The sequence below is a fragment of the Nomascus leucogenys genome, chromosome 4, assembly GCF_006542625.1.
Source record: "Nomascus leucogenys isolate Asia chromosome 4, Asia_NLE_v1, whole genome shotgun sequence".
Classification (NCBI taxonomy): Eukaryota; Metazoa; Chordata; class Mammalia; order Primates; family Hylobatidae; genus Nomascus; species Nomascus leucogenys.
In genome coordinates, this window is record NC_044384.1 from 96,030,017 (window position 1) to 96,043,940 (window position 13,924).

The 13,924-nt window shown below is 41.7% G+C and overlaps 1 protein-coding gene across 4 annotated transcripts in view; it reads left to right on the forward strand.

The window, feature by feature from the left end:
• Positions 1-13,924, forward strand: part of ERC2 (ELKS/RAB6-interacting/CAST family member 2) — a 987,712-nt gene that overhangs the window by 799,845 nt on the left and 173,943 nt on the right. For all 4 annotated transcript variants that reach the window (XM_030811582.1, XM_030811583.1, XM_030811584.1 and 1 more), the window contains one exon: positions 5,572-5,637. In XM_030811582.1, coding sequence (XP_030667442.1) covers positions 5,572-5,598 — 27 coding nt within the window. In that variant the 3' untranslated portion in view covers positions 5,599-5,637. The remainder of the gene's footprint in view (positions 1-5,571; positions 5,638-13,924) is intronic.

Genomic DNA, 13,924 nt, shown 5'->3' on the forward strand with positions numbered 1-13,924 from the left:
CCTCAGCGTGTCCTAGTGAGGTGAACTTGCTGAGAAGAACCAATCCAGGCTGCAGAGATTCTCCAGTCTCTGCCTCTCCCTTGAGAGACACCCCAGTGTGTCTTTTAAAATATGGACATCTCCTACTGTGTTCCCCCTCAGCCAATGAAGTTCTGCTTTCACCACTGGGGTGTAGAAGAGTAAACCAGAGATGTGGCTCGTGCGATAGAAGAGGGGAAGAGTCATTCTGAGAAGACACAAGTCAACACAATCTTGGCAATCGTAAGGAACTCTGGGAATCCAGGAAGCATATTCCTTCAGAGGAATCCAGTCATTCAAAACAGTGAGAACTGAGCCTTCCATAATTACTCATTTAGAAATATCTAAGTTCCCACATCTGAGAATCGTGGCACAGTATGAAGGAAGTAAAGGTACTGCCTTTCCCCTCAGAGATCTTAAAACGTGTTGGGGTGCTGCTGACATGTCCACGTAAATAGCTTGCACTTGCATGTGAAGACCCCTTTCTTCCAAGAGCCAGAGGGACCCAACTAAGTTATAGCTTCTAGTTCCAACCAGGGTCTTCAACAGCTTGGAAAGAAGGCAGGACCAAGTTCAACGTACTCTAGAGCTGAGCTAAGCAGAACCAACAAATGTCTTCCGCGGTCAAAGCGAACTCTTCTTTTTGTGGCTTCTTGGCTCATATGGTGGAGTCGGAAGGGTGTACTTTTGTGGTTAGACAGACTGGAATTTGACCCTGGCTCCCCAGCTCCTGGCCAGGTGTCCTTTGGTGAGCTACCTGACCTCCCTGCCTGAGCCTTCCTTTCCATATCTGCACAAAGAACCTCCTGACACCTGAGTCACTGGGCCTTGGTGAGCCTCAGAGAGGAAACACAGAAGCCATCAGCACTCTTTCTAATCTGCAGGAGGTGCAAATACATACTGGCTCTTTTCTATCCCAGCTCAGAAATAAGCTAACGTTTATTTTTAAAAGAGCAGGAAGCAGATTTCTGAACCTGGCTAGGACTTTCCTGTTTTGGCGGGGGATCTTACCTGCAAATGGGCCCCAGAGAGTATAATAAATACAAGTCATGTAAGAGTTTATAGCCATACCTGACCCCATCACCTGAACAGAGACATTCATCCATGGACTAAGCATTCCAGGAAGCAGGAGAGATAAAAGACAGAATGAATGGTCTCCAGAGGGAAAGTTTGGACTTGACCTTAGCACAAAACCTACTAGTACCCTGATGAGGCTCGGTGCCCCACTTTTGCAGGCTCATGCCTAAGCCTATTGTTTTCCTTTACAGATGTGTCTGTTTTTCCCGGCTCTGGCCAAGCCTGCAGTTGGAAATGCTAACAGGATCTGCTTTGGTTGAGCCCAGGCTCAGGGCACATCATAAATTCCACACTGTGATCTTGCTTTCATGACTTGTGCAGTCAAACTTTGCAAAGTCCTGGGGCTTGAAGTTTCAGAAGTTTTAGAGAAGCCATGAATGAATTAGGGGTGGAGGCGAGTCTGAAAACTGCCCACACCAGACCTAGTTATAACCAGGATCATCTCCTTGCACCCCGTCCAGCAAGGAAGCCAGGTGGACCTTCCTGGCAGAGGCCTTGGCTGAGTTCCCACAAAGGCAGTAGGCTATTTGAAAGTGATACTTCCCTGGTTCTAGTTCTACTCTCTTTCCTTTCTTTTTTTTTTTTTTGAGACAGAGTCTCGCTCTGTCGCCCAGGCTGGAGTGCAGTGGCGCAATCTCGGCTCACCGCAAGCTCCGCCTCCCAGGTTCATGCCATTCTCCTGCCTCAGCCTCTCCGAGTAGCTGGGACTACAGGCGCCCGCCACCACGCCTGGCTAATTTTTTTTGTATTTTTAGTAGAGACGGGGTTTCACCATGGTCTCGATCTCCTGACCTCGTGATCCGCCCGCCTCGGCCTCCCAAAGTGCTGGGATTACAAGCGTGAGCCACCACGCCTAGCCCTCTTTCCTTTCTAGGACAGGTGTGACAGTAAGATCCCCATTAGGAACTTAATTCTTTGATTTCAAGAAAAAAAGCCAGCTATCAACTCAAAGAGAATTTCAGGTGTTTAAAAAAAACAAAATCCGGTGGTGGCCTCAGGTTTGCCTGCTGGCTATACCTAATACTTCAAAATAGAGACCAATTAAAGCTTTACACTGGGCCATTTATTATGTCAGATTATAGAGTTTCTTCTCAGAGCCTCTTTGCTGGAGCTAATAAATGCCCCCCCACAACAACAAGTCTCTTGTCTTGTCAAAAATGACTCAGTCCCTTTCCCTTTAGAGCTTGTCATCAACATAGCCGCTGTGAGCAGCCCATCGGTGAGGAATTTTGTTTTATCTCAATATTTAGAGAATCCCATTAGGGCACAGCATCTGGGACTACAGGATTTCCATCAAGCCCTCCTTGTTTGTCACATCATCCCTGGAACTGTAGATGTGTCCCGAGGTTATTTGATAGTTAAACCTCCTCCCCTTCAGAATTTGCTGTGTTTTGTGATTACTGTGCTCTCTGGGCTTCAGTCCACCTTGGATGTTCCCATCCCCAGATGAACAAAAGCATGCAGATGACTGATGGACTAGAGTCTTTCTTCCCGTCCAGATATTTTGGCAACTGGTGGCAGAACAATCACTCACAAAGGACACACAAGGGATCAAACACCAAGCAGCATTCAGAACAGCCACTGCAAAGTAGATTTGGAAACAGAAAAACAAGGAAAGGAAATAGACTCTCCCAGGCCTGATAGATGCATTTTAAAATGCCAAGTATTTCTCAACAACTTAGCATGAAGTTAGGGATCAAGTGATACTTGTCTGTTTCTTATTTTTGGGTCCCCAAATTCACATTTCTGTGCGGTAAGGTTGCTGAACAAATTAATATTTGCATACAGAGATGCAGGCAGCGCAGCAGTGAAACAGCTGCATATGTTTGGAAAGACTTGGAGCTCCCGCACTGATTAGCTCCTGCATTTTTGTTTTTTATTCCCCAAACGGACACTCACTCTGACCCAGATCATTTGGCGATGAGGGTCAATTCATGTATAAGCTTTGAAGATTAGAGAGACCAGAAAGAGTCACCACTTCTCTATTTTCTTTTAAAAACTTTAAACTTTAAAAAACTAAAAACTTTTAAAAATGCATAATATTCTGAGTTCATGAAAGGAATTTATCCACATTTCTGCCACATTAAATGTTAGCAAAGTTTACATTGGACTGTCATATTTCTTTACTTTATTCACTAGCATACAAGATGTCGATCTGAACATCTGGTTTTTAATAACCCTCGACATCTGGGAGCCCCTTTTTATTCCTATGGTGGACAAGGAACAGTAGTAGTGATATTGGCAGCGTGTACTTTCAAACTACAACTCCTGTCTGTTTCAATCATAATTAATTACCACTTTTTAATATATTTAATTTGCTAAAAGTGATTTGCATTAGACCACATTTCACCGTTAAGAAAATAGTAGTAGGTTTTGGTGGCAGTGGCTTTTCTTTTTGCTTACTTTCTTCTCTTTTAAAAATTAAAACCTGATAGGAATGGATTTGGAACAAAATGAATGTATATATGATGTTGGGTTTTAAATGTGAAATGAAATAAACTGCTCTGCAAGTTATTTTATAGCTATTTAGGAAGAAGTCGGCAGTGGCTGTAGGCTGTATTTTAGAGAAAGCCTCCTATTTTGCTTTGTGACTTTGGCAAATCATAGCATCCTTCTATGCTTGGAGTTTTTCTACAGCAGCGATTCTGGGGAGTCAAGAATCATATGATGAAAGCTAGGGCCTCCATCCAGAGACATATATTTGCACACATACTCAACAACATTCTTCATTGAATTTCAGGGGTTTGCTAGGGCCCTTAAAACCCATTTATGAATGCCCTAGGGTCTCATGGTGTAAACTTTCCTCCTTTATGAAGATGAAAAGGAACATCAAATTTTCTTTTCTCCAGGGACAGAGAGGAAGTTAAATGAATGTAAAAATAAATTTTTCCTAAGTCACATAGGGAAAAGGGAAGTTTCTTGCCAGGAGCAATTATTAGACTGTTTAATAATAAATAAACACAGATAATTTTTACATAAGAAGGCCCAGCTAAAATGATCAATGTATTTTATTGTTTGCCAGAATATTCCTACCTAAGCTGTCAAGTGAAAATTCATACTGAGTTGTCCAGTGCAGACTCTGTGCAAATCATTCCATTGACTCAAGTCAGTCAGGGATTTGTAACCTTTGTGGGCCATGGATCCCTTTGGCAGTATGATGAACTCTATGGATCTCTTCTCAGAATACTTTTTTCAATAAAATACATAGAAATACAAAGGAAATAAACTGTATTGAAAGTCAGTTGAAAAATAAATCTTTGAGTAGATAAAAATGACTAGGCCTATTGGCCAGATTAGGTAGAACTGTATGAAACTGCTATTTTTCTAGGTAAAAATGGACAAATAATGGCATTTTCATAGGATTCAACCTAATAGTGTAACAACTTAACCAATAAGGAGTCAAATAATGAGAAAATGTTTCAGGTTATTTTTTTTTCTTCTATTCTTGATTTTCAAAACAAGAGCAAATCATGGCAAAATCTGACTTCATTGGAGACCCATTAAAAGGCACAGCTGTCAAACTATGTGTGACACCAGCGTATGTTTCAATCCTTGCAGTAAACTGTGAGAATTGTTCAAAACAGGGACTTTGCTTTGGGGATATACTTCTGTCTTCAAAGATTCCATTTCCCTATATATTAGCCACTTTGCTAAGTGAGGAAAGTCACCAGAGCTATTTTTGAAACACTTTTCAACAAGAATTCTGACCAAAGAAGTTTCAGTTTATCCATAATTGAACACAATTTTAAGTTAAACAAAACTTTCTTTCTACAAGCATTCTACTGAATTGAAAGTTTATCTCTCTTTTCTTTGAAACTTATTTGATCGCAAATGTATAATCATTCCATGCAACTGTATAATCATACCATCGCGAGTGCATCCTCTTTCATGCTGAGAGCAAAATAGAATCTGTCAGCTAAGAAGATCGCAGCATGTTTGAGCCTTTGTGGAATAACCAATATGAATTATCGCATGCTGAAAAAGTTTGTTCCACCCAAGTAGATGGAGTTGTGTGTGTGTGTTTTTTTTTAATTCTTCTTCAGCCTTTATTGATACTTTAAGCTTAAGAGAAATTAAGGGTATTTGATTACTATAATTACTTCTCTGCTTACTTAAAAGGTTTAATCTACTCCTTAGGCATATGCAATTCGGATTGCATGCTTTCCAAAAAAATAATCATCTGCTAATGTAGACTAATTTTAATCTTCTAATCCAATCTTGACACAGACTCAGAGCTGGGTGGGTGGAATGTTTTCGTGTGTGGGTTGCCATAGATACAAAACTCGGTATGTATTTGACAAGTCGGTGATGTGGAATTGAAGTTACTATGGATTTTTTTCCTCAGTCTTGAAGATTAAAAAACAAAGTGAAGATTAGTGTGCCTTTCCAGTGCATCTCGGTGTAACTAACCTTCTCTTCTTTCATTCTGGTGCTCCCCTCCTCTCTGTGCACCTCCCCACCTCGGGCCGGCCGCAGGATGACGAGGAGGGCATATGGGCATAGCCGGGCCTGTAAAGCAAAGTTCCAGTTTTGTTTTGAGGGGTGAGAAACCATCTTTTATATCATTTTTCTTAAAAAATTGCATTCTAGTGTTGTATTGTGTGCGTGCTCAATTGTGCTCGCTGATGTTTGTGAATTGTGCCCTGTGTTTGCTACTGTGTTCTGTGAGCGCAGAATGTCCTCGTGCCCTGACCCTTCCCAAGAGCCCCCCCCCATCCTACCTCACCTCCCCACCCCACAACCACATTACTGCTCTGCCTTGTTGGGGCTGGGTTTAGCACGATCCAAATGTTTCTATGTTATTTAAGATGTAAACTGTGCCCTTACTAGGATTTATACACACTTTTTAAGGCATGATTGTGGACTCAGAAATTGTCGCAATTCTCCAGTCGTGGTTTTCAGCCGACTGCTTGCTTTTACCAGATATGCCAGTGTGGTGTGACTTTCACGTCCTTCTGGTTGTGTCAAATGTTTGGCAAGGAATAAGGAAAATAAAATATGTATCTTCATGGAGCTGAAAGTATCATCTCTAAGAAGCCCGTTTAATGGATTGTGCTATCTCTTCTATGGCAGTTCTGAAGAAAACACAAGGATCAAGGCATAGTAATGGTGAATGGGTAACTGTAACTCTTCAAATGAATTAGAATAGAAATATTCATATTAGCAGGTCTTATTAGTGACATTTTATCTGTTGCCTTTTAAAAATTATACTTCTGTGAGGCTTTGCATTAGAAATTATACACATTGTATTTATCAGAGGGTTTTGTATTTTAAAAGCTGATCTTTAGCTATTAAGAACCCACCCTTTATTTACATCCTATCTGCATTACGATTGAATAGTGACACATGTAATTACCACATGGTTATAAATGGAATACTGAAGTCTAGCAACTTTTGCTGCTGGGAATTACACCTCTCCTATATACTGCAGGCTGTTTAACACCAAGTCACAAACTCCCTGGAGTTGAATATACATATGGTTACATGGAATATGGTATTAAACTTGATAACATTGCATATGACATTTTATTCGGAACAAGGAATATGGTAGATTGTGTGCCGTGGTGATTTTTTTCTGATCAGAAAGTATTCAATGTATAGTTCTTTATTCTGGGACAAGCATGAAATTACACAGTGCTGGAGAATCAACAGGTGTGGGACAATTCTTTGGGATAACTTAGCGTGTATGTCTTTCCCCGGGTCTTGCCTTCAAATAGCATGGCAGGTAGTGCTTCAGGTGAAGTTTAACCAAGAGCTGGTACGTTTTGCCTGTCGGTGAGTTTCACTGTTGTGTTTTACTTCTTAGTTGAACCTGTTACACGTCCCACTAATGGGTCAGTTTGCTTTTATTGGTACTGAGGGGGCAGTTCACAGGATGGTGGTTTTCAGGTACAACATCTTTCTACACAGTAAAGATGTAATGCCTCCTGGATCCATTTGCTGCCAGTAAAACCTGCTTCATGTTAATACAGAAGTATCTCATCTCTTCTCCCTTTTCTTCGCAAAGGGGAAAACGGCACTGGAATTAACACTTCCAGATGCAAAGTCATTCCACAGGAAAGCTTGTCAGTATGAGGAAGTGGGGGAAAGCCTGTCAGTATGAGGAAGTGGGGGAAAGCCTGTCAGTATGAGGAAGTGGGGGAAAGCCTGTCAGTATGAGGAAGTGGGGGAAAGCCTGTCAGTATGAGGAAGTGGGGGAAAGCCTGTCAGTATGAGGAAGTGGGGGAAAGCTTGTCAGTATGAGGAAGTGGGGGAAAGCTTGTCAGTATGAGGAAGTGGGGGAAAGCTTGTCAGTATGAGGAAGTGGGGGAAAGCTTGTCAGTATGAGGAAGTGGGGGAAAGCTTGTCAGTATGAGGAAGTGGGGAAATCAGAGAAGCTCTGGATGTCTCTGGGAGCAGCCCTCTCCCTATCTAGGGAAAATATTAAGAGAAATGTCACATTTACTCACAGAGAAAAGCTAATAAAAGTGGAAATTGACCTAAAGTAATATGAAATGAGAAGAAAGCGTTTTATAGCATTAAAAAAGCAAACTTGTGAAGCCTGCCTCAAACATGCATGGAAGAGGTAGGCAAAGGAAAGTTCTAAGAGTTTGGCGGTTGTCTTGAAAAGATAGCTCCTACTTGGGGCTCTTCTGTGAAGCTACTTCTGCCATCATGAGTATCAGGGCGCTAGGCTGCACTCGTGTGTCCTCCTGAATAGTGAAGATTTTTTATTGTTCTTTCACAAGATTCATGACACCCTGAGATATGAACAGTGTTGTTATCCTCAGGATGGAATTGGCTCCAAGACCCATAGGAAATCTTGCTTTGCTTAAGGCAAATGCAGACAACTGTATTAAGCCCTATCCCCTTTATTTCTTCATGAATTTCCCCAAATGCCATGCACACCAGAAAATAAATGTTTTTAGAAATTTAGTCAATATATAATCCTACTTTAGTATGCTGTAATAAATTTCATATGCTTCAGAGGAAAACTACTTATCTTTCTTTATGACTCCTTTAAACAAGTTTGCTTAGATATCCTCAGGCTTTTAAAACCATATCTTTAAGGATTTAAATAATGAGATACTGAGGGAAACTTCTGTTTTTGAGCAGCCGTTGCATGTTTTGAGTTGCATTACAATCCATGAGGCCTTAGGAGACATTAAATTTATAACTAAAGATGGATAATAGTGGTACATTAAAAATTAACTGTTTTCAATGTTTTGATTTATGGCCCCTATAAAAGAAACATTACAAGATGTTATTTTACTAGACATCAGTAATATGCTCATAATAGCATCGGAAGGCTCTGACTTGAATCTGGAGTTTTGGTGTTGAAATGAATCATAATTTAGAAAAAGTCACTGTAAAAATTACAACAAATTGGAATTAGCATAACAACCTCTTCAGCTCCTCCCTTTTTTGCCACTTCTGGAGGCTAAGTCCAGACATGATTTATTTGTCTCACTGTGGTCATTCAAGAGTGATATTTTCCGAGCACACAGTGGACGGGGGAAAGTTTACTTTTCTAAAGAGTTTTGACAGCCCCTAGAGCTAGCCTTTCCCCTCTTAAACCTCACACCCAGGCCTGGATTTATCAGCGTGTGGCCTGTGCAGTCCACAGGCCCTACACTTAGAAGGGCTTCACTCTTAGGTTAAAACTCTGCTGTCACTGTCTTGAAATTCCTAATGTTTTTCAAAGAAGGGGCCTCACATGTTCATTTGCTCTCAGTGCCACTAATTATGTAGTCTATGCTGCCTACACCAACCATATATTCCTATATTCTGCTTCCCAGTTCTCTTTATATTCCCCCTCCCTGTTGGATCATCAACACTCTTGTCTTCTTATGCCTGAGATTTGCCTGTGGCCAGCCTCATTGTTCTGGGTTTCTTCTAGAGACTCCGTGGGATCACTTTTCCAGCAAGTTGTTGCCCTCATAGGCATCCCTGGCAACGCATAATTCAACCACTGTGCTCTCACCACCAACCCCCCAAACCCCACACTCACACATACTTTCAATTGTGAAAATGTGCTCTTGGAGGCCTAACTGTATTCCCTATCTTGCCTTGCAAAATGCAGAAAAAGCAGCTCCTCAATTCTCCATAACTGTCCTTCAGGAAAATCCACTTAATATAGGTATCATTTGTGTCAGCAAATACTTCTTCATTTACATTGAATGAAGGTGCTTTCCATGGACCCCCCAAGAGGCATTTGGGTTTGCAAACATCGATGAGGTAGGCAATGGACGAGCAAATCGAGGCACCTTATGAGATTTAGTGCCACCTCTGCCTTGACATTTGAATGTTTGAGCTCTTACTGTGAACTCTTGTAACTGAGCAAAGATAGAACACAAGTTTTTATTTCTTAAACCACTAGAAAGGAATTAGCCTTTTTTGATTGAAAACATATGCAAATTTTTAGGACCCCATTCATAAAAATACAGATGTGGCATTAACAAGTTTTGGCATGAGGCTGTGATGCTAGTAGATACAGCCTGTTCAAAATGAAGAATTGTAGCTATCTGCCACCAGCACATGGACAAAGTTGTGGTGAGTAAAAATATGAATCCCAGAACATTTAGACATGAGGAAGTGGTGTTTTACAAATAAAAGCAGTGCTGGATGGCCCAGTGGAACTCCCTGCCATGCCTCCCCTCTGGAAGAATGAAAGAAAGAGGAAGGAGATGTTTTATGGTGGCTAGGAAGTTCAGGTCTGACTTGCCTTCTTTTAGCGGACAGGGTCTGGACACTAGGCCTGTGCTTGTCCTGGGTCTAGAGAAATTTAATGGCTGCAAAAAGAAAATCAAGGAAAGAGCTCTGAGCTCTACACAAAGCAGAGGTTTCTATACAAAGTAGTGGTTTCTATGCAAAGTGCAGGTTTTCTTTTACACGTCCTGTACAGGGGTACCTACTGGTGCTTTTAATGCAATTTAGATTTTGTATAACTGAGGATCTGATGTATCTCTTTCTTGTGCCATTGGCTACTAAAACTTTCATTCATTCATTCATTCATTTATTATTCACTCATTTGTCCATTCTTTCACCAAATGGTTAAGTTCTCAGTTAAATGCTAGGAAACCAGTGACGAATAAGATTGCCATGGTTGCTACCCTGTGGATCTTGCCATCTAGTCAAGGGACAGAATATAAATAATTAGACATCTCAATAGAAACCTTGCACATTTTGGCCATGGCTTTGATGGAAACCAGAAAGATACTGAGATTAACATGAGGAACCTACTTAAGGAAGGGTGTTCAGCAAGCATCTCTCCAAGGAAGTAAGTTTTAAGCCAAGTCTTAAAAGGGGAGAGTCAGGAGGTATCCATGCCAAGGCATGCATTTGGGAGGTGGTCCCAGGAGGCATTCAAAAGCTGGAGGTGGGAACGAGTTTATAAGCTGAAGAAGCTTGAAGACCATAACCCTGGGTAGAGCACAAAACAGTGAGATGAGGATGGAGAAGAGGGAAGTGATCAGAAAATATAGGGCCTTTTATGGCGAGGTAGAGAGTTTAGATTTTAAGCCTAATAAAACTGAGCAGACATCAGAGGAGTTTAAGCAGGGACATGACATGATTTGATTTATGTTGTAGAACAACCCTGGCTGCTGTGTAGAGGATGAATTGTCATGGCAGGAAGAGCAGAAGTAGAGGCTGTTCCATGATCTGTGAGAGAATTGATGGCACTGATCCAGGGCAGCAGTAGTGGAGATGCAGAAGAGTGGATAAATTGGAGATAAGACTAGGAAGGTGAAGCCAGGAGGACTTGGATGGGAAAGTAAGACAAAGGACAAAATTGAGAATGCCTCCAGATTTCTACCTTGGGTGTCAAAGCTGGAGCAGGCCATTGTTGGTGGTGGTGGGGGCACTGAGAGGGAACTCAGAGTTCTGGTTTCCCCAGATGTCCAGTCGGTCTGGCCAAGGGAAAGGCAGGCTTTTGACCTCGGCTCTTTTCCATGTTCCTGCGTATCAGCAGGGGAATCTCTGGCCTCTTATTGCAGTAATGTGCAGGCTGACAAGTTTAAAGCACGTCTGAAGTCTAGCTTCAAGAGTGGGTGGCTCCTCCAACTCTTGAAGAAAAGGAGATTGCAAAGCAAAATCAGTAGTTATAGAATAAGGAGACATGTAAGGGGTAGCGATCTGTGGAAAAACAAAAACCCCAGAGTTGTAGGAGGTCGAAAGGGACCTAGGGACTAGAGGGACCTACAGAGGAGGAAGTTGCCATTGGCTCTTGCAGTTCCCCCTGAGATCTCCAGGGATCAAGAATTCTGTCAGTTAAGGGGTACAGCATGAGATTTTGATTGCTCTTGATAATTGACTTCTCATCTTGAAATTCTAAGTATATTATTTTTCTGCAGAAGAAGCTTTCAATAATCTCTTTTCAGGAGTTGATATGAGAAGTAACCAGAAGTAGCTACGAGATGTTTTAGAACCACCATGACAGTGTCTCTGCCTACTTCCAATTGCAAAATCGATTCCTGGGCAAAGTAAGATGTTTTGCTTTATCTCTGTCCCCACTTCCTCCTTTTATTTGGCTCTTCTGCTCCTCTGGAAGGTGTCTGTATATTTATATCTTCTATTCAGGCTTGCAAAACTGCTGTTTAGAGCTTCAACTTGAATATCCTATTCACAGTCTTTGCAATTAGTAATTTATTCAAAAAATATTTCTTCATCTTAGTACTGGAGATGCACTGGATATACATCTCAGTACTGAATCAAGGTAGTGAACAAAGTGTGATTCCTACCCTCAAGGAGCTTACAGTAGTACATAGATTCTCAAGCAGGCGTCCATAAACCCTGGAGGCTCTGCAAATCCCCTGATTTGGTTAATAGGCTTCAATGTGGATGTATGCACATTCCCGCAAAGAGAGTATTTATTTATGTTCCTCAGCAGATAGAATGTCCAGTGCCTCAGAAAAAGTGAAGAAGACCCTCATCTATGGTGGGGTGGCTAACAGTGTGGTCTCTGGATTCAGATAGACCTAGGTTTGGATGACCTTGGGTAAGTCACCTTCCGTCTCTCCCCTCCATTTTCTCTTTGAGGAAGGTTGTGACACCCCCAGGGCTGTGATGAGCCGAGTAAGATGCCAAGTCATGCCTGGTGCACGGTGAGTATTCAACCCTGGGTAGAATATCAGTATATCACTATTATTGTTACTTCTGGGCTCAGGAAAGTGTACTGTATCCATAAACAGAGGAAAGTGGTTGATACTGGGGTTGTTGAATTTGGGAGGTAAAAGAAAAGGCAAAATAAAGGTAATCTATTCCTATGGCCATAGCTACACCCAAGCCACCTACATAGCAGGCCTTCCTTAAAGCACGTTTACCCTATAAACATACCCTCTCCAGTTACCTTTGATTTTTAGAACACTTGGGTATAGCCAAGGAAAGTTTGATTGTTGGAGAGTATGAATTGGTCCATGTTTGTCGCAGACAGTTTCTTTCAGCTAAAAGAAAAATCTAATGAGTAACGTGAAAGCCAATGAATATTTAACAAATAATTAATTGCGAGCTAATGAATTGGAAGAGAGAAAAGGGTAATAAAGTCTCAGTCCACCTCTTTCTGATCTCAAGGGTGATGGACTTGGGGGCCGAGATAGAAGCTTTTAAGCAGATTGCAGGGCAGTAAATAAGTTCTTGTGGGTTTTTCTGGAGCTCATAAGGGTTACCTGGCAAAGCAATGCATGTTGGCTTAGATATGACCACACTCTCAGGACCTGAAATCTGGCTGAGAAATCATAAACAAACAGTGGTGATAAATTACCACGGGCCAGAGGCGGGAGGCGTCTAGCAGAGTGTTGTTGCATTACATTACATCCTTCCTGTGCCAGGGCTGGCGCACAGGGAGCACGATGGCTCTCCCACCCCTTTGTCATTGGCTTTAGAGTATGCTGTTGGTCTGGTCTTGTTTAACCTCTTTATTAATGATCTGTAAAGGGGAGAAAAGAGCATGTGAAGGAAAGTCACAGATGACACTAATTTGGAAGGTGTTGGAAACACTAGCGAGGTCAGAGAAATCACACAAATGGCCTGAAGAAGGTTAAGAACATGGAGGGAAAATAACAAATCTTGGAGAAGTCCAGACACTCACATCTGGTGAAAATTAATCTGAGACACAGATAGCAATGGGTGGGAGGAGGGATATGAAAAGCTGAATGCTAAAATAATAATAATAATAATAATAATAATAATAATAATAATAAGCTCAGTAAACATCAGCGAAACCAGCCAGCCCAAAAGTCTGCCATGGGTAAGAGTAGGGAGAGAGGTGCCTTTGGCAGTTAGCACTGTCAGTGTTAGCAGGTGCCAGAGAGACATGTGTGATCTTATGTGACAATTGTCTTACGCCTGGGACATCACAATATTATACATGCTTTATCTCAGAGGATCACCCAAGTTATCAGAAAGATGGAAAGAAAGGCTGTGCATGCTAGCTCACACCTGTAATCCCAGCACTTTGGGAAGCCAAGGCGGACAGATCACTTGAGGTCAGGAGTTCAAGACCAGCCTGGCCAACATGGCAAAACCCTGTCTCTACTAAAAATGCAAAAAATTAGTTGGGCGTAGTGACACATGCCTGTAATCCCAGTTACCTGGGAAGCTGAGGCAGGAGAATTGCTTGAACCTGGGAGGCAGAGGTTGCAGTGAGCGGAGATCGTGCCATTGCACTCCAGTCTGGATGACAAGAGCGAAACTCTCAAAAAAAAAAAAAAAGACAAAGAAAGACGGAAAGAGTTTTTAAACAATGCAGGGCATCATTTAATGTTGGAGGCAGAACCAAAGCTTCTAAAAGAATTATTAATAACATTTGAAAATGGCCATAATGGTACTTTTAGGGAGGCCAGAAGGTATT